General features: G+C 46.1%; 1 protein-coding gene across 1 annotated transcript in view; it reads left to right on the forward strand.

Moving 5' to 3' along the window:
* Window positions 1-3,859: 3,859 nt before the first annotated feature.
* LOC124613497 (nucleosome assembly protein 1-like 4) overlaps window positions 3,860-21,531 on the forward strand; it is a 75,488-nt gene continuing 57,816 nt past the window's right edge. Inside the window, exon 1 of the mRNA XM_047142204.1 lies at window positions 3,860-4,451. Within this exon, the coding sequence (XP_046998160.1) occupies window positions 3,860-4,451 (592 nt within the window). The remainder of the gene's footprint in view (window positions 4,452-21,531) is intronic.

The following is a 21,531-nucleotide window of genomic DNA, read 5'->3' on the forward strand; positions in this document are numbered from 1 at the left end:
TAACTACTCCCTCCAGCTACCAGAAAATTGATATACAAAAACAATTACAAAATACACATCCGAACTCTCATCGGATTGGAGTTAAACATGTGTGATCTGCCAATACATTAATTCTGACCACACTGTATAAAATTTGTATGCTTGTGATAATTCCTTAGCCTAACCCGCACACAAACGAAAACAACACAAGTGCCTCCACGGCTAAAACATCAAAATCTACTTAAATGACCAGGCGCTGAGATGCTCACCGAAGGATCCAGACTGTAGTATGATCCACATATTAACGGTCAGTCGCCGTCTGTGCAGTCTCAAATGGCTGTCCATCGTGACCGCCAACGAGCGACAACGGCGTATTCCATATCAGTAGCGCCGCGCCCTGACCAACACATCATAACACGGCTCCACACTGTCTCCAAACGTAAACACAGCTCAACTCTTCTCAGACCGCGCGAGCCCCTACATCCGCCTTTTTGACAGCTCACGGCCTTCAAAACTCGGCAAATCCACAGACCAAAACCAGTAAAAGGCACTCGATCGACCGATCGTGGCGCCTTGCCTGAAAACTTGCGGGCACGGCACAGTCTACGACAAACATGTTCTTTTGTTGTGTCAGTTCGCACTATGAGTCGTGAAATCTGTTATAGCTGTAGGGCTTCTTTTGTGGTACTCCATTAGTTTTGTTTCCAGTAAACGTTTCTGTTATAGGCTATATGTGTCACTGATTGTTCTAACTTGAAATATTCATTTTCCGGGTACAGTAACTTCTAGTAATCAAAGCCGACCGTCTTGTTCAGGTATTAAAGTATGGACAAGGATATAAGTTGTAGTCATGCTTACGACGGCTCACGCATGTTCACTAGAGCACTGGTCAAACCTTATGGCTATTGTCAATTTCCACTTTATCCGTCATCTAATTATATACTGTTTCCTCATATTTCGTGATTTGTGAGAGCATTCAACGCTTTTTAAATCACTGGGTGGTTGCTGTTCGCCGCTCTGTATGAAATAGGATGATCGAATGGCACTGTAATGTATCATTTCACGGCCACCCATGCGTGTTAGTCCTGGTTAATTTCTTTGCCGCCTCAGACAATTTCCGCTCACTGAGGAAAGGGGTTTTTCGTTTAGATAGAGGTGATGAGAGAGAGTTTACCTAGTGCTGCTTAATGGTGGTGGGTGCAGCGTACATGGCGGAGTTAGCGAGAAATTTCTCCATGGCGGCAGCTGCAGAAACGGTTCTTAACGGCGTACCAGGGGAGCATCTGGCAGAAGTGCTGTAAGCTGGAACGGGGGGCACACCTCGTCCGTAATCCGCCGGGAGAATTCTATCTGGGATCGGTGCACCTCCCCGACCCGGAAGCAGCATTTTATCAGGTATTGATATCTGGCCGGGTAAAACCGAAATCGGTAATCATCTTTAATAAAAGTAGACTGTAAGCAGGTTACTACAGAATTTCATCTTCAAACGTTCTTGTACTAATCCTCAATTATTTGTTGTTAGTGTTCAAAAAATGGTTCAAATAGCTCTGAGCACTATGGGACAACATCTGAGGTCGTCAGTCCCCTAGAACTTCGAACTACTTAAACCTAACTAATGTAAGGACATCACACACATCCATGACTGAGGCAAGATTCGAATCTGCGACCGTAGCGGTCGCACGGTTCCAGACTGAAGCGCCTAGAACCGCTCGGCCACAACGACCGTCTGTTAGTGTTCCCAGCTATGTATCCCTTTAGTACCATGTGTTGCAATCTATGTATCCCTCTTGTACCGCGGATGTCCTACCACAGCCGGCCGGAGTGGCCTTGCAGTTCTAGGCGCTACAGTCTGGAACCGAGCGACCGCTACGGTCGCAGTTTCCAATCCTGCCTCGGGAATGGATGTGTGTGATGTCCTTAGGTTAGTTAGGTTTAAGTAGTTCTAAGTTCTAGGGGACTGATGACCTCAGAAGTTAAGTCGCATAGTGCTCAGAGCCATTTGTCCTATCGCAAGTCCTATAATCTAATCCCTTCTCCTTTTCAATGTTCTCCATATAGTCCATTTTTGGTCGATTCAGAGAAGAGACTTTTCATTCCTTACCAGTGCAACGAATTTTCAACATTTCTCTGTAGCACCACATCTCAAACGCTACTATTCTGTTCTCTTCTGGTTTTGCCAGTGTCCATGATTCACTATCATACAATGATGTGCACCAGACGTGCATTCTCATAGATTTCTTCCTTAAATCAAGGCGTACGTTCAGTTATATTAGGGTTGTTTTGGCCAGGAATGCTCTTTCCGCTCAGCTAGTCTGCTTTTGATGGGTTCCTTGCTTCGTCCGTCTTGGGTAATTTTGCCTCCAAGATAACGGAAATTTTTGCTATTCTCATTTTTCAAAAATGTTCAAATGTTTATGAAATGTTATGGGACTTAAATGCTAAGGTCATCAGTCCCTAAGCTTACACAATACTTAACCTAAATTATCCTAAGGACAAGCACACACACCCATGTCTCATTTTTCCTACTTCTCATTACTTTCGTCTTTGTTCGGTCTACTCTCAATCCATATTCTGTAGTCATTCCATCCAACAAATCCTTTCAGCTTCATTGAGTATATCTGTCTCCGCAGCGAATCTTATCGTTGATATCCTTTCATCATGAGTGTTTACCCCCACCCTTGAAATTCGTTTCATTTGCGTCACTGTTTCTTCGACGTACATATTCAGCAGCAGATGAGAAAGACTACATCCTTTCTAACAGCTTTTTAACCCGAGCATTTAGTTCTTGGTCTTCCAGTCGTATTCCTCCCTCTAGGTTTTTGTAAATGTTGTTTGTTACCTATCTTACGCTTTAAGGTACTCAAACTGTTCTCTGAAATTTGAACATTTTGAACCATTTTACACTGTCAGACGACGCTTTTTCTAGGTCGACAAATCCTATGAACGTGTCTCTATTTTTCTTCAGTCATGCTTTTATTATCAAGTAACGTGGAGTCAGAGCCTCCCGTCGGGTAGACCATTCGCTTGGTGCAAGTCTTTCGTGTTGACGACACTACGGCGACTTGCGGGTAGATGGGGATGAAATGATTATGATAAGGAGAAAATCCCCGACCCAGCCGGGAATTGAACCCGGGCCGTTAGGTATGACATTCCGTCTCGCTGACCACTCAGCTACCAAAGGCTCCATCAAGTGTAACGTCAGCACTGCCTCGCAGATGTCTTTGCCTTTTGTAAAGCGAAACTGATCGTTTTCTAACACATTCCCTATTTCCTTTTCTATGCTTCAAATATATTATTCCGGTCAGCGACGAGGCCGGCCGGAGTGGCCGAGTGGTTCTAGGGGCTACAGTCTGGAACCGAGCGACCGCTACGGTCGCAGGTTCGAATCCTGCCTCGGGCATGGATGTGTGTGATGTCCATAGGTTAATTAGGTTTAAGTAGTTCTAAGTTCTAGGGGACTTATGACCTTAGAAGTTAAGTCCCATAGTGCTCAGAGCCATCAGCGACGAGGATGCGTGAAATTTTAAGCTGATTGTGCAGTAGTTCTCGTACTTCGACGGCTTTGCTATCTTTTGATTCTGTGAATGGTGTTTTGTCCGAAAATAGTAGTGCTAGTCTAAGAATAAAGTATGTCAGTTCTCGTTTGTATGCGATATGAACGCCAAATGTATAGTAACCGAAATTTCATGTATACCGAAGAAGATTGTGAGCGTGCTCATTGTCAATGAGTCGTCGTTCATTTGTCAACGATTTGTGCACCGTCTGCAGCTCGACCGTTTCTACGGAAACACTCTCCGCAACAGAGCTATCTGCGGCCAATCGAAATTGGGTAGGGCACTGTTTGGTTCCGAGAACTCAGTCGCGAGGAAGAAATTTGACGATGGATCGAGTAAAAGAACAAGTCGACGCTCTGAAGGGCGCGGGAGATAAGAACACCGCCGAGAAAGTACCGCCCGAGGACAGCAGGCGAGAGAGCACCGGCGCTGCGGAACGGGTCGAGACACCGGAGGCTGCGGAGAAGCTCGGCGACGAGGAAGCGGCTGCAGAGCCGGCGGGCGTCGTGTCCGGAGACGCGGCGCAGAGGGGCAGAGCGTCGACGTCGCCGGGAGAGGAGGACGCGGAGGTGGACGCGGCGCTGGCGCGGCTGGCCGAGTCGGCGCCGGACCCGGCGGCGTTCCGGCGGCGCGTGCTGCGGCTGCTGCGAGACACGGAGCGCCGCATGGCCGAGAGCGAGGAGGCGACGCCGGGGGCGGTGCGGCGCCGCGTGCGCCACCTGCGCTACCTGCAGCTGGGGCTGGCCTACCTGCGGGCCGCCTTCGACAAGGAGGTGTTCCAGCTGCAGCGCCGCTACCACGCCCTGCTGCAGCCGCTGCGCGAGTGCCGCCGCCTCATCGCCGCCGGCCTGGCCGAGCCCACCGCCGAGGAGTGCGCCGGCGCCGCCGCCGAGGACGCCGAAGCGCCGCCGGTCAGCGGTGAGTGAGCTGCCGGCACCGCGGCTGCTGGTCTGCTGCGCCTGTGGGAAAGGCAGGATGTATTTGCTTTATACAGGGTGTTACAAAAATGTACGGCCAAACTTTCAGGAAACATTCCTCACACACAAATAAAGAAAAGATGTTATGTGGACATGTGACCGGAAACGCTTAATTTCCATGTTAGAGCTCATTTCAGTTTCGTCAGTATGTTCTTCCACCTACGCTCAATGGAGCACGTTATCATGATTTCATAGGGGATAGTCTACCTGTGCTGCTAGAATATGTGCCTTTACAAGTACGACACAACATGTGGTTCATGCACGATCGAGCTCCTGCACATTTCAGTCGAAGTGTTCGTACGGTTCTCAATGACAGATTCGGTGACCGATGGATTGGTAGAGATGGACCAATTCCATGGCCTCCACGCTCTCCTGACCTCAACCCTCTTGACTTTCATTTATGGGGGCATTTGAAAGCTCTTGTCTACGCAACCCCGGTACCAAATGTAGAGACTCTTCGTGCTCGTAATGTGGACGGCTGTGATACAATACGCCATTCTCCGGGGCTGCATCAGCGCATCAGGGATTCCATGCGATGGAGGGTGGATGCATGTATCCTCGCTAACGGAGGACATTTTGAACATTTCCTGTAACAAAGTGTTTGAAGTCACGCTGGTACGTTGTGTTGCTGTGTGCTTCCATTCCATGATTAATGTGATTTGAAGAGAAGTAATAAAATGAGCTCTAACATGGAAAGTAAGCGTTTCTGGACACATTTCCACATTACATATTTTCTTTCTTTGGGTGTTAGGGATGTTTCCTCAAAGTTTCGCCGTACCTTTTTGCTACAGCCTGTATGTACTTTAAAGGAAGATCACTGCTGTCAGCTGCAGCGGGACATTAAGCAAAATCAGCAGCGATGGAGGAAAATGTCTAGCGGTCCGGGATCCCCTGCATACTAGGAAGGTGCCGTTACTATTGCACCATGCGGGCCACAGAGGTATCACAACTGCACTGACTCACACTCCGCTGGGTAATTTCCAAGAATGATTGCCTATCGAAGTCGGGGGTCCAAACGATACATATCGAACGTGCAATTATAAATCGATCATGCGAGTATCGTTGCGAGCGTTGTGAGTATGTTTAAGGTGGTCACTGCAGTAACGACAAAAGAAAGAAGTTACAAAAATACTTGTAATTTCAAATGAGACTCTTTACCTTATACGTCGTCGATGTTACCGTCATGTGGCAGTCCATGTGATGTATATGCTACAGGGACAGTTCCCTTTTTCCCATATCCAGGGTAAACTCTGCCAATATCACGCAAGTATATCACAAGTGGTTCAAATGGCTCTGAGTACTATGGGGCTTAACTTCTGAGGTCATCAGTCCCCTAGAACTTAGAACTACTTAAACCTAACGAACCGAAGGACAGCACACACATCCATGCCCGACGCAGGATTAGAACCTGCGACCGTAGCGGTCATGCGGTTCCTGACTGTAGCGCCTAGAACTGCTCGGCCACTCCGACCAACTCGCGCAAGAATATCGGCAGATTGTCGCGTGCATTAACTTTCCCTTGCAGACGCAAGTTGTGGAAGTACAGATACTGAAAGAAGTATAGGTCGTCCCTTTGTCCGGGACGCCCTCCCTTTTTGTTGTAGATTTAACAGATTTCCACTGCCGCTCAATATTCTGGGTGTGGACACTGGGGTCGTCCGAAGACACGAACTTCGCACAATGGTTGATGAATTCGTGGTCGAACCCTTCAGCTTTCAGAGTCTTGTAAGACTGAAACCCGTCTGTAATAACTTTAGTACCAGGAAATATGAAGTGTTTAATGGACACACTAAAGTGCTTGTCTTGGGACAGTACTCTCACAACGAAACACTTCCGAGACTCTCTTTCTATTCTACCGAATACCCAAATGTGATCTATTCCACTTTTCGAAGGTTGTCATCTCTGGTTTTTTCGTCTATCTATATGAGATTCGTCTACTTCTACAACTTTATTCGCTCCACCAATTGGTACACTATCATTTGTCACTACCACGTAACTCTCGGCAAAACCAGAAGTAGTCACACACGATATTTGCAGATAACTCTGTTTCCGATGCTGTTGCTTGCAACGTGTAGTCTCAAATCCAGCACGATACAAGAATTACGCTCGTCTGAATGTATAACTTGGAAGAGTCGAACCACGTATTTTTCCTGACACTCGTTCGTTTTCCGCACTGTCCGCAATGAAATTGCGACGGTATTTCTGCATCGACACTCCTCTTACGAAGTTTTACAGACTTTGCAGCACCACAGTCAACACAGTCCCTCCTTCCCCCGTCCAGCAGATCTCCATATTTGCGGCAAAATGCCAAACAACTCTCTATGCTGGATACAAATGGAGTTAGAGTTTTCCACGTCAGAGAATTCGCACATGAAACGTCAGAAACACCAGACACTACACTAATTATCGACAGAAACAGACTGAGTTTCCCAATCAGGTCACAAATAATTAGGGTGGGAATGTAATGTAGACGAACTAAAGGAACGACGGAAAACAGATAAAAATGACTAGAACAAATAATAGATCATAACGCCCGCCACGAGACTCGCATGATCAATTTACAATCGCACGTTCGATATGAATCGTTTGGACCCCGCGACTTCGATACGCAATCATTCTTGGAAATTACCCTCCGCCGATAGCCACCTGTCCGCCGTCCCAGTGCGCTATACACTTGTTTGCTTCTCAGAGATTCAGACAGGAGGTCGGGCGTATTTGTACATTCGCACTTGAAGGAGGGGGATCCATTGCCCAGCAAGGCTTAGCAGTTGTACGAATGTGCGGTGGCTGTCCGAAAGAATAGACACCATTCATAATCTGCAGCTGCGAAACATTATATACTTATAGTTATACGCATATAATTATATACATTTCGGACAGATACGCGCATTCACATAATAGTATTTGCTTTCCGAGGCTAATTTTCGTTATTGGTCCTAACGGAAATCAAATTGGCAACGGTAACCATCTGTGATGTACACAGGGTGTTCGGAAATTCGCATTACAAACTTCTAGGACTTCTAGAGGAGAGGGAGTATGTAATATTTTGAATAGCAACCCTTCTTAGGAAACACATAATTTCAGTTCTACGATGGTTTCAAGTGTAGCGCGTCCACGTCCGTCGAGGGAATAAAATGTATTGGAGTTGCTTGTCCTGATATGCAGTAGCCGGATTTAACCCCTATGGACCACTTCTGTGGGATTGTATGCAAAGTTTAATTTACGAGACTCCTGTAGAGACAGAGGAGATCTGCTGGCACGAGCTGTGGCCACTGCATTAGAAACTGAAAAAACATCAACTGGGATGGAGAGCGTGTCCCAGAACATCCATTGTGGCCACAATATCTGAAGCAACGTTGGTGGTCGCCACATGGAGCAGCTATTGCAATGCTTCAGTACTGTTCTGAACGTGCAGTATGCTGTTTATATTTTTTACTATTTTTTATTTAAAAAATAATATAAACACATAATGTTTAAGTGTAAATACAAGCAAATGTGCTCAAATCATAAATGGATAAATCGCTACGTTTCCTTTCGATTTGCTATCCAATAACCGTACAGCATCAAGCCTACTTCAGTTTCCCAGGTAGAAGTAGATGAGTTAAAACATCTGAACTGAAACCGCCGTAGAAGAGAAATGGCACGTTTCCGGACATGGTTCCAATTCAAAATACACTACTGGCCATTAAAATTGCTACACCAATAAGAAATGCAGATGATAAACCGGTATTCATTGCGCAAATATATTATACCAGAAATGACATGTGATTACATTTTCACCCAGAACAACCACATTTTTGCCGTAATAACGGCCTTGATACGCCTGAGCATTGAGTCAAACAGAGCTTGGATGGCGTGTACAGGTACAGCTGCCCATGCAGCATCAACACGATACCACAGTTCATCAAGAGTAGTGACTGGCGTATTGTGACGAGCCAGTTGTTCGGCCACCATCGACTAGACGTGTTCGATTAGTGAGAGATCTGGAGAATGTGCTGGCCAGGGCTGCAGTCGAACATTTTCTGTATCCCCAAAGGCCCGTACAGGACCTGCAACATGCGGCCATGCATTATCATGCGGAAATGTAGGGTTTCGCAGGGATAGAATGAAGGGTAGAGCCACGGGTCGTAACACATCTGCAATGTAACATCCACTGTTCAAAGTGCCGTCAATACGAACAAGAGGTGACTGAGACGTGCAAGCAATGGCACCCCATACCATCACGCCGGGTGATACGCCAGTATGGCGATGACGAATACACGCTTCCAACGTGCGTTCACCCCGATGTCGCCAAACACGGATGCGACCATCATGTTGCTGTAAACAGAACCTGCATTCATCCGAAAAAATGCAGTTTTGTCATTCATGCACCCAGGTTCGTCGTCGAGTACACCATCGCAAACGCTCCTGTCTGTGATGCAGCGCCAAGGGTAACCGCAGCCATGGTCTCCGAGCTGATAGTCCATGCTGCTGCAAGCATCGTCAAACTGTTCGTGGAGATGGTTGTTGTCTTGCAAACGTCCCCATCTGTTGACTCAGGGATCGAGAAGTGGCTGCACGATCCGTTACAGAAATGCGGATAAGATGCCTGTAATCTCGGCTGCTAGTGATACGACGCCGTTGAGATCCAGCACGGCGTTCCGTATAACCCTCCTGAACCCACCGATTCCATATTCTGCTAACAGTCATTGGATACCGACCAACGCGAGCAGCAATGTCGCGATACGAAAAACCGAAATCGCGATAGGCTATAATCCGACCTTTATCAAAGTCGGAAACGTGATGGTACACATTTCTCCTCCTTACACGTGGCATCACAACAACGTTTCACTAAGCAGCGCCGGTCAACTGCTGTTTGTGTATGAGAAATCGGTTGGAAACTTTCCTCATGTCAGCATGTTGTAGGTGTCGCCACCGGCGTCAACCTTGTGTGAATACTCTGAAAAGCTCATCATTTGCATATCACAGGATCTTCTTCCTGTCGGCTAAATTTCGCGTCTGTAGCACGTCATCTTCGTGGTGTAGCAATTTTAACGGGCAGTAGTGTAACATCTACCCGTGCGCCCGCTCTGTGTCTCGTGAACGGACAGAAAGAACTCGGTTTCAGACGATTTTGATTCCTACAGAGGAGATTTTCAGTCTCCAGAAATGTCATAATATGCGAGCTTAAGACACGTCCGAAAATTTTTCAACACACCAACGTCAGAGATATAGGCCTATAATTTTGTGCATCAGTTCGACGACACTTCTTGAAAACGGAAATGATTTTTCCACTCATTAGGGACGCTTTCCTTCTCAAAAGACCTACGGTACACAGCTGCTCGAAGAGGGGCAAGTTCCTGCGCATACTCTGCTTAGAATCGAATGGGTATCCTTTCAGGTTCAATGGCGTTTCCACTATAAGGTAATTTCAGTTGCTTTTCTATTGCTTGCTCACTTATTTCAATATTTATCATTTTGTTGTTCGTGCAACTACTTACAGGACGAACCAAAGTGTGAGCTTCCTCTGTGAAACAGTTTTGAGAAAAGACGTTAAGTATTTCGGGATTTTCTGTGTCATTCTCTGTTTCAAAGCCATTATGCAAACAGAGAGTCTGTAGAGATGCCATCGGCCCTTTTACTCATTTAACATAAGACCGGAACTTCTTGCGATTTTCTGTTAAGTTAGTAGCTAGAGTTCTACCTTAGAATTCGTTGAACGCTTCACGCGTAGCCCTCCTTACGCTAATTTTGGCCTCGTCTAATTTTTGTTTGTCTGTGAGGTTTTGGCTAGTTTGAAATTTGCAGTGAAGCTCTCTTTGCTTTCGGTTGTCGAATCAGGGTGGTATTTTCCATCCCTCACAGTTTTACTCGTGTCATACTTTTTTAAAGCGTAGTGTACGATGCTCTTGAATTTTGTCCACTGATACTCAACATTGTCAGTGTTGGACATGAAATTTCCGTGATGACTTGACAGGTAATCTGTCTCTTGTCACTGTTGCTAAATAGACAGCTCTTCCTACATTTCTTTGCACACCAACTTAACAGCCGTGTTTAGCGATGCTGTAACGGCCCTATGATCGCTGACTCCCAGTTCTGTGCAGAGTCGAAAAGTTCGGTTCTGTTTGTAACCAGCAGGTCTAAGATATTATTTTCACTAGTCGGTTCTCTGATTAACTGCCTCAGCTAATTTTCGGTAAGGAACTTAGAACTATTTCACATGGTTCTCTGTCAGTACTACCCATCCTAAACATGCACTACAAGCAAACGTTTGCATGTTATATTGTTCGATGTGCCACACGCTATACAACCCTCCATCTTCTGGCAATATTGGAGCCAACAGACAATCTAAACTGTTTACTTTTTTCCAATCTGTCATAGATAGTGGTTTTTGTTTCCTTTTTCGAATTAGTTGGTCTTATTGCTCCCTTATGGAACTACAACGAAGCTGAAAAATGTGGTAATGCGTGTGGTCATAGACACTTCTAGATTCTTCCAAAGAACTCTAAGAGCAATATTAAATTTATTGATTGTCAGTATGGATTTATACGAATGAGATGACAGGCATGCTGTTTAGTGCAAATGACCTAAGCCTATTACACACCCACTTCTTCTTACTATGTTCATTAGCAGAAACGAGTTTAAGATGTCTCACATAAAAAAAAAAAAAAAAGAGAGAGAGAGAGAGAGAGAGGACAATGTAAATGCTCCTCTAAGTGGCAACATTGAGCAACCGGAGAAAGGGCAGTGTATTACAACTGCGTGTCTAATAGAAAAAAACCTCAAGGTATCTCATCCCTTCTACTGCAGTAGTTATCTTCTGGAACGTCGCAAAATGTTGATTGCCGTGTCGTAGAAACGGAATTCCGCTTGGCTAGTGCCATCTCTTTCTGACAGCACAGGTTTGAAAATGCAGCGTATCCCGATTGCACGATAACGCTGGGATGAAATTAAATTACTGGGAGTGGAACGAGTAGCTGTAGGATTTTGTGGATTTTGTGTTTAGGGTGTGACCTGGTTGGTCCACCTAAATTGCTGTGAGCGTTGATACCCAGCAGTAAAATTCAATGAGGTAGATAAAAGTCTCTCTCTGACCACATTTACGTGAATGTGGTAGCGCGCCACGGAACTACTACTGGATTAGGATATGGCAGTCTAGCGTCAATCTCTGCCTGAATTGCTGCAGAGCGAATAGCGTTGGTATTCCGCCGGACAAACGTCGTAGTTACGTTTGTTAAGAGATATTGTTTGAAATAAGTATCTTTACCCTACTGAGTGACAACTTAGCCTGACTTGCAGATTCCAGTCTATGTAAAGTGTACCATAATTTATATTGAAAACTGGCACGACTTAATGTATATGGTAATAAAAGCAAAAACGTTCCATTAAACGTTTGTGTAATAATTAACAATGTGGATTTACAATCCGCCATTGATTTCAGTACGAGATATTGTCCTAGTTACTACAAATGTATTTTCAATGCAATTTTTTTGATTAAGTCCCCATCTAATTGACCCTAAATATAACCCATGGCCAATGGCTGGGACACCGGCACAGTTATCCGCTGATGTAAGACGACATCTAACACACCAGTATGGTTGAAGACGGACAGGTTGAGCAGGACCTCCAAGATCAGCTGATCTCAATCCTGTGGACTTTTTTGGTCTGAGGATGTCTAAAAAATTTAAAATCGAGCCTACATTTATCAGATGATCAGTGGCTGTTCTAAGGAATTTAGTGCTCACAGCAGAAAGGAATGCATGTGACATTTGGAACACTTCTTTGAAAGCGTACGTGTCAATAGTAATTAGCAACACTTAACGTGCTAAAGGAATACAGCATTGTTCAGTCACATCACCTGTCAAAAGCCTGAACAGCGACTGACTGCAACGCGAACTGTTGGGAGACGTGCACGCAGAGAGTCAGTGAGGTTCTGGAAGGTACGGACACTGGTGTGCAGTCATGACGAGTCCAGTGTTGTGGTCAGCAGTGCTAGGTTTTTCGATTGAGGATCGATGGCGCCAACAGTCCAATCGATGTTGTCCCACAGATTCTCGTTTGGGCTTACCCCTGGAAGTCTCGTTGCCAGGGGAGTGCGGCAAATTCATCCTGGTGCACTGGGAAACACGCACATACACTGCGAGCTGTGTGACACGTTGCATTGTCCTGCTGGTAGATGCCACCGTGCCGGGGAAAACAGCAGATGCATACTTGTGTTGCTCCATTGTAACTTCCAGAATGACGACATCCCCCAGGGAATGCTGAGCCGAGCGCGGCTCGCGTTCATGGCGTTTATTGTTTGTCATCTTCTCTTTGCGGTACTGCCGCCTCGTTTTTTTGTTCGATTTACTGGAAGTTGCTGGTTTGCTTGTCCGTGGGTGGCCGCAGCTGCGCTTATCGATAGATCCACTGACTTACTATCTCTGGAGCGACCGCTAGTATTTCCGGGTCGACGTCCGTCGCGAGTTCAGTCGTGGCGCAGCGCCAGTGAGGTCCGGACAGCCAGTACTCACCGACCGCTTGCGACACACATGCACTGTCCGCCGGAAGGAGACTGGAGTGGACACGACCGTTGGTTAGTCGCTCAGTTGGTCGTCTCATCGGGCGACGTGTATTTCGTCTTCCGACTGTAACTGGGCCCCTTCCATTGGTCATCTGATGTGCAGTGAGATCCGGACTGACGAGACTCACTTGACTGTTACCAACACGCGTAAGTTAAGTGGGGACGACCTTGGTTGAAACGACCGTTGGTTAGTCGTTCGTTTGGTCGTCTCATCGGGCGACGTGTATTTGGCCTTCCGACCGCTTCTGGGCCCCTTCAATTGGTCATCAGAGGTGCAGTGAGCTCCGGACAGCCGAAACTCACATGACTTGCCAACACACGTAAGTTGAGTGGGGACGAGCTTGGTTGGAACGACCGTTGGTTAGTCGATCGGTTGGTTGTCTCATCGGGCGACGTGTATTTGGTCTTCCGACCGCTTCTGGGCCCCTTCAATTGGTCATCTGAGGTGCAGTGAGCTCCGGACTGCCGAGACTTACTTGACTGTTGCCAACACACATAAGTTGAGTGGGGCGATCTTGGTTGGAACGACCGTTGGTTAGTCGATCGGTTGGTCGTCTCATCGGGCGACGTGTATTTGGCCTTCTGACCGCTTCTAGGCCCCTTCAGTTGGTCATCTGAGGTGCAGTGAGCTCCGGACAGCCGAGAATCGCTTGACTGTTGCCAACACACGTAACTTCAGTAGGGACGACCTTGGTTGGAATGACTGTTGGTTTGTCGTTCGGTTGGTCGTCTCATCAGGCAACGTGTATTTGGTCTTCCGACCACTTCTGGGCCACTTCAATTGGTCATCTGAGGTGCAGTGAGCTCCGGACAGCCGAGACTCACTTGACTGTTGCCAACACACGTAAGTTGAGTGGGGACGACCTTGGTTGGAACGACTGTTGGTTAGTCGTTCAGTTGGTCGTCTCAGCGGGCGACGTGTATTTGGTCTTCGGACCGCTTGTGGAAACTTGGGTGTGTCGATTTGTCATTTCTACTTGTTGTTCCACGGTGATTGGTTTTGGGATTGTCGAGTTCTGGGTGCAAGTGTTTACGTGCAACTGTGTGTAGCATCTGTGATTTCCACTGAGGAGAACAATGCTGTCTGTGTACTGGAGTAGCCAGTCGGTCGGTTGCGACAAAGAATAGCGTGTGTATGTTTCCTGGCCGTGTTGATGCTATCCGGCACGGAGTGTAGTTCAAGAGTCCTGTCTTTTTTCATATTTGTCAGTGGTTATTGTGCCTTGACTGTATTTAGACGCCTATGTTTGAAGACGTGGTGCTGCTGGTATCTTCGCCCTCGCTGACATGTTCGGTTGTCGTGCCGTTGGTCGGCTGAAGGGAATTGGTTAGGTTGTTGGTCGGGCCTTCCGCCGTCCCTGGGTCGTGTTGCCGTCCGTTTATTTAGTATTACGCTTGGCTGCCTGTCTCACCTAAACTTAAGTTACAGTTACTTCCGCATGCGGACCCTTGAAGCACTTATGAGCACCACTGTTCTGTTGTTTTGGATTGTGATTTTCTTTTAGTCTCAAGTCCTGTGCGACGCCTTCAACCGTGTATCAGTTAGTTTTAATGTTCAGTATGCGGCCATCAGCCGAACGTCTACGTGAAATATTTTAACATAAGGCCTTCAGCTGTCGTAAATTAAAATATGAAAAATCCGTTGTTTAAACCTTGAGAATTTTCTTGGGTCTGAAATTTTGTTGTCCAGGCCTTAAGCCTTGAGTGGTTCTATGTTCAGTATATGGCCTTCAGTGTAACTCTATGTGAAATATTTTAAGATGTGGCCTTCAGCAGAGTATTTATGTAAAAGTTTGGTAACTAAGACCTTCAGCCGCGTGTATTCCTTAAGATAATTTTAATAATCTGTATTCGAGCGTTCAGCCACGTTGTTTATGAACGATTCTAAGCTCATGTCTGATTAAGTATTTTTACCAAATAAAGTTTGTGTGTTTCTGCAACTAACAGTAACTGATCTTGGCCCCTTTCCACACCTATAACCCTGATCTGCTCTGCCCTGCGAAACCAAGATTTCAACGGCCATGACAATATTCTCCAAATCATAACGCTCATTCCTATGACCTAGCCTCCCGGCGACTGTTGCAGGGTGTTTGGTCTCAGTTTGATGGGAGTGAAACGTAACTTATCTCAAAAGTCCTCCTGTCGCCGCTCAGTGGGCGTTAAGTTGCGATATTGGCGTGCAAATTCCAGGCTTCATCGCCGATGAAGAGCAGTCAGCATGGGTGCACGAACCAGGCATCTGCTGTAGAGGCCAATACGCAGCAACGTCCTCTGACCGGTTATTGAGGAGAGACTGTTGGTAGCCCTATGGTTCATCTTGACGGTCTATCGCTCAACAGTAGCAGTTCCGTTCGCCCGAACAAGGCTTCGCAGCTGTCTTCCACCCCGTCAACTAAGGGCGAGGGTGCACTGCAGTTGCCTTGGCGCTGGTTTTGGATAGCGCCAATTTGGCATGCATGGTATTCTTCAACTACGGAGGCGCGCGAACGGCTTACAAACTTAGCCGTTTCGGAAATGCTTCCAGCCTTGGCTCAAAAAACAATGATTATGTACGTTTGGACGTAAGGCATGTCGCTTCGTTTCCGCATTACGACAACGACTGCACCGTTTACCGCGTCCCCCTGACACACTTTGTACACCTTGTACTGCTAGGGCTACTACCAGCCGTCTGTTAGTTGTTTAGCACATAGACCGCAAACATAGTTGGTGGTCACATTAATTTGTAGGAACATGTATATTTCTCGTTAAGGTAGGCCTTGGGTGAAATTTGAGGACAATTCGTTTGGGACTAAATCGAAAACATTTGCATTCCTAATTTATATATACTGACTAGGACAATATTACGTAGTAAGGTAAGTGGCTGATCGTATCCTGACGTTCCCAATAATCTCAAAACGGTGCGTACGCATCGAACGTTTTGCTTATATTACCATATATTTTTAGCTACATTTCAGTGGCAATTATATTATACCCCACGTATTAGGTGTTATAGAATCAAGTTCTTCCTCCTTAGGGATATCAGGGTTTGGTCTGCAAACCAAATACTGCTTTCTTCCGTGTAACCAGATACTCCAAAAATAATTTAACAGACTTTGTAAGTTGGCTGCTTCTGTGTTGGCAGCGCTGTGATGCGCTTTGCATTGGATCTGTGACTGCGCTTTCTTTGTAAGAGACTCTGAGGCTGGTTGGACTCGTTGTTGGAATTAATCGCCAGTAGTGTTGGGTTGTTGGAAGTTAGTCGCTAGCAGTGATGGAAATACTGTTGAGCAGTTGGAGGTGAACAGCCAGCAGCGATGGGTGTTAGAGGTAAGAAGTTAGCATTGATGGAGGTTAGAGGTCTGGAGTGATAACGTAGGCTAACGATCTGCAAGTATCCGACTTGGAGATTGAAAATTTTTCATGATTATATATATTTGTACTGGATGTCATTGACGATTTATATTCGTGTTTGAACTAGATGTCACATTATTAAGGTAAAAATACATAATTTGGTTTGCAAAAAATCTTTCCTTTGCTAACCACTGCCGATTAGTAGTTAGCGGCTTTAGTAGTTAGAATCTTTTATTTAGCAGGCAATATTGACGCTCGCTCTATTACAGTAGTTCGCGTAATGAAGATTTTTGTGAGGTAAGTGCTTAATGATATATATAGGTTATCGTCAGGATTGCTTCTTATTCAGAGCCATTCTTTTGTATTAATTATCTCAAGTCAGGCTGTAATTTTTTTGAGCAGTCAGACTGCGTTGCGCTAGAATATTTTGGGTCAGTGTTGACATGATAAGAAAAAGTAAAGAGAAAGTAGGCTCAGTACGTTCAGTTTTACTCAGCTGTTTCAGAATCAAATAACGTAGAGGTTCCATCTTCTCACTCATTCAGCAGTTTAAGTACAGACACACACATTTAAATAAAGAAGTTTCAACTTTCACAGGAAAAGTAAAACATGATACTAGCCTATTTGTACCCTGATGTGAATAAACTGCTTGACAAAGAAAAAGAAGCACGCAAAGGGAAAGGTGATGAAGGCGATCGGGTGGGGGGGTGGGGGGGGTGGAGGGTGGGGGGGTGGAAGGAAATTAAATGAAACTTCATGGTTAGAGAGAGTATGTGAAGATACATAAGAGATTATAAAATTTAACCAAATTTACAAAGGACTTAGCAGCACCTTGTGTGGAACAGCATTGTTCAGTTAAAAAATGGCAGCACCACACTGTCGCATCATGGGTAAAACATGAGCAGGCATGATGTCCGTGACACCCGTGACGTGCATACGAAGTTCCCTCAATCACTACCAGCTGTGACTCGCAGTCAAACCAAAGACTTCCCACCCCACGACATCAGCAGAATCACCGCCGTGCCTCTCGGAACATACTGGAAGAACGGGGACTGTCCCCAGGTCGCCCCATACTTGCCGGCGAGAGTCATCGAGGGTAGTGCAGAACCGCGATTCATAGCTGAACTCTTTGCGACGCCATTCATCAATACTCCATGCTTCCAGGTCATGACACCACTCTAAATGCAGCCGTTTCTGACGTGGTGCTAACGACAGCCTACGTATGGGACGTTAAATGCCTAGGTTCAGATGCTCCCAGCCTCCGACCACTTGTCCATGACGAGACAGTACTTTGCAGGGGAACAATTACTTCTTCTCGGATGGCGGGCGCCGATGTGTTCCACCATACGGCAATCATCCCTTGTGGTGGTCAGACATGTTCCTCTGGAACGTTGGCTACGAGTATACCTACCCTTACATTCCTATGCAGTCCAACATAGGGTCACCGCCACATCCGAATAGCCCAAAATTCTAAGTGTTGCACGATTCGACCGTGCGGCAAATGGAAATCAACAAATGGTTCAAATGGCTCTGAGCACTATGCGACTTAACATCTGAGGTCATCAGTCCCCTAGAACTTAGAACTACTTAAACCTAACTAACCTAAGGACATCACACACATCCATGCTCGAGGCAGGATTCGAACCTGCGACCGTAGCGGTCGCGCGGTTCCAGACTGAAGCGCCTAGAACCGCTCGGCCACACTGGCCGGCGGAGATAAACAATGACGTCATTCTGTAAGGATTGAGATCAACAACGAGGTCATTCTGCAAGGTCCTGATAGCGCTCTCTCGTACGAATAAGCTACATTTCCCTTTCCTTCACAACGATCTCTCAGCATCGTACGCTGCACCTCCTGGTTACAACAGAAAATTCGAGCAACACGAATATAGTATGTGGGACGCTCTATTTTTCACAGTGAATAACAACTCTAAATAATTACACACCTACCGACGGTGGGTACGATTACGATGTTACTTTGATATTCGACCAGGTGTTTTGCGGGCTTCACCTCTATCACGCACCGTGTTACGACCACTCCACACCGCGAGACTGAATGACACCTGATGAATATTCAGTCACGTGACGTGGTAAGGAAATTACACAATCGGAGCGGAGACGAATGGTGAATCAGTCTAGTGGCGAAATTCCTTGCCGCAAGCTACTTCGACAAAGTGGAGAGCACCTAGAAGCGTACATCTCGCAAACAACGAAGTTAGTCGGCTGTTCGTGTGCTTCTGTCGGGAGCAACTACGGAATGTGGTTCAATGACGGTGATACCACGAGTGGGGGGCGTGATCTATGTAATCCACCCCTTTTCACAGAACTTGGAGCTCGGAGGTTTGCACACGCTGTAGATCACGTTAGGAAGCGACCCGTGGCAGGTCTGACGGTAGACCACAATGCTGGTGGACGTGCTAGAGTATTTCGGAGCATATCGTTCAGATAACATTGTTGAATTTGTGCGACCATGAAGCCGTCGGCACACAAACCGTGCATTCGAACGTTAGCGTTGAGCGTGCCGAGTTTCTAACAACAACAAAAAAAAAAGTGAAGCACCCACATGACATGGTCAAATGTCAGTGTTGGCGGGTATGGAAATCATTGGAGCAGCAGTTCTGTGTGACGGTTAGAGCGGTCGACAGAGTTCATTAGCGTTCGTGTTTCGTGTTGTTACGAAGCGTGGTAGGGTACTTAAGGGACGTGAACAGCTTACGATGTTGGCTGGTCACTCTGAACGAGACGGAGACGCCGATTACTAGAGTGAGACAGCGTTATCAGCAACTGACAGAGTTTGAAACGGACCTCGCTGCGACTCTACAACTGGATGGCTGGTCAGTACCCAGATTTGTGAGGTATTCCGATGCAACAGCGGGTCGATGCTGTACTGCATATGGACGTGAGGGAGAGCAGGCATACTTTTTGTCAAGGTGCCGGCCGACCAAGCTGACCATCAAGAGGGAGGATCCGCGTATTGTGCACCAAGCACGACGTAAGTCCTTCACATCTGCGCCTGCCATTCGAGAACAGGAAACTGACCCCTCCAACGTGTCATGTTACCCCGTGATATTGGTCGGAGAACAGCAGCAGAGTGGAGAATTACCGCTCCATGCGTAGGCTTCCCTCAACACAGCAACGCTAATGGGGCCGGCAACTGTGACCGAGCGGATCTAGGCGCTTCATTCCGGAAGAGCGCTGCTGCTATGGTCGCAGGTTCGAATCCTGCCTCGGGCATGGATGTGTGTGATGTCCATAGGTTAGTTAGGTTTAAGTAGTTCTAAGTCTAGGGGACTGATGACCTCAGATGTTAAGTCCCACAGTGCTTAGAGCCATTTGAACCTGTGATCAGTGTCTAATATTCAGAGTCTGTTAGTCACAAGGCATTCACTCGGTTCCTAACGACAGATTTCTTTACTGTGAAACAAAAGGAAAAAAATATGAATACGGTTTTCAAACTAAAAAATGGCCTATAAAAACAAATAACCAAAAAATAGTATCGAGCTCAGTTTAAAGTTCTGTTTAGAACTCAGGGATTTTAACTACACCATGTGTGTTTATTGAACCGGGGACCTAGAAACAACGGATAGTCTTCGTCCCGCCGTAGCCCTCAGTGGTTCACAACCCCACAACAGGCCACAGCAGTCCACCCACCTCACCGCCGCCCCACACCAAACCTAGGGTTATTGTGCGGTTCGGCCCCCAGTAGATACTAGCAACGAAAATATTATAGTTCATCTGAAATGCGAAATTCATGTAGATATTTTTGTAATTATTAGAGCTACTAAGATAATCTGTGTGTAATTCTGTGAGAAGATTTTTCACACTTAATTTGAATGAAAACGGAATTATGATGTCTTAAACGGTTCAGGAAATATCTGAAGTGAACAGCTTAGCTGAATCGTCCTGTACATTTCACATGAAAGCTTGCTCCTCGCTAAGCGTATCTAATACATTGTCGGCCATTTCCTGGAACATAGTGAATAGACTGAATCGTAATAGGCCTCACATGTAACTTAGCGTTACTGGGTAAGACTTATGTCCTAACTGGTACTGGCAATACAAGCATATACAGGGCTCCCCCCCCCCCCCCCCCCCATGAACCATGGACCTTGCCGTTGGTGGGGAGGCTTGCGTGCCTCAGCGACTGATCTGGCCTTGTAACAATAACCAAAACGGCCTTGCTGTGCTGGTACTGCGAACGGCTGAAAGTAAGGGGAAACTACGGCCGTAATTTTTCCCGAGGGCATGCAGCTTTACTGTATGATTAAATGATGATGGCGTCCTCTTGGGCAAAATATTCCGGAGGTAAAATAGTCCCCCATTCGGATCTCCGGGTGGGGACTACTCAAGAGGATGTCGTTATCAGGAGAAAGAAAACTGGCGTTCTACGGATCGGAGCGTGGAATGTCAGATCCCTTAATCGGGCAGGTAGGTTAGAAAATTTAAAAAGGGAAATGGATAGGTTAAAGTTAGATATAGTGGGAATTAGTGAAGTTCGGTGGCAGGAGGAACAAGACTTCTGGTCAGGTGACTACAGGGTTATAAACACAAAGTCAAATAGGGGTAATGCAGGAGTAGGTTTAATAATAAATAGGAAAATAGGAATGCGGGTAAGCTACTACAAACAGCATAGTGAACGCATTATTGTGGCCAAGATAGATACGAAGCCCACACCTACTACAGTAGTACAAGTTTATATGCCAACTAGCTCTGCAGATGACGAAGAAATTGAAGAAATGTATGATGAAATAAAAGAAATTATTCAGATTGTGAAGGGAGACGAAAATTTAATAGTCATGGGTGGCTGTAATTCGAGTGTAGGAAAAGGGAGAGAAGGAAACGTAGTAGGTGAATATGGATTGGGGCTAAGAAATGAAAGAGGAAGCCGCCTGATAGAATTTTGCACAGAGCACAACTTAATCATAGCTAACACTTGGTTTAAGAATCATGATAGAAGGTTGTATACATGGAAGAACCCTGGAGATACTAAAAGGTATCAGATAGATTATATAATGGTAAGACAGAGATTTAGGAACCAGGTTTTAAATTGTAAGACATTTCCAGGGGCAGATGTGGACTCTGACCACAATCTGTTGGTTATGACCTGTAGATTAAAACTGAAGAAACTGCAAAAAGGTGGGAATTTAAG

This window comes from Schistocerca americana, chromosome 4, assembly GCF_021461395.2.
Source record: "Schistocerca americana isolate TAMUIC-IGC-003095 chromosome 4, iqSchAmer2.1, whole genome shotgun sequence".
NCBI classification, from domain to species: Eukaryota; Metazoa; Arthropoda; class Insecta; order Orthoptera; family Acrididae; genus Schistocerca; species Schistocerca americana.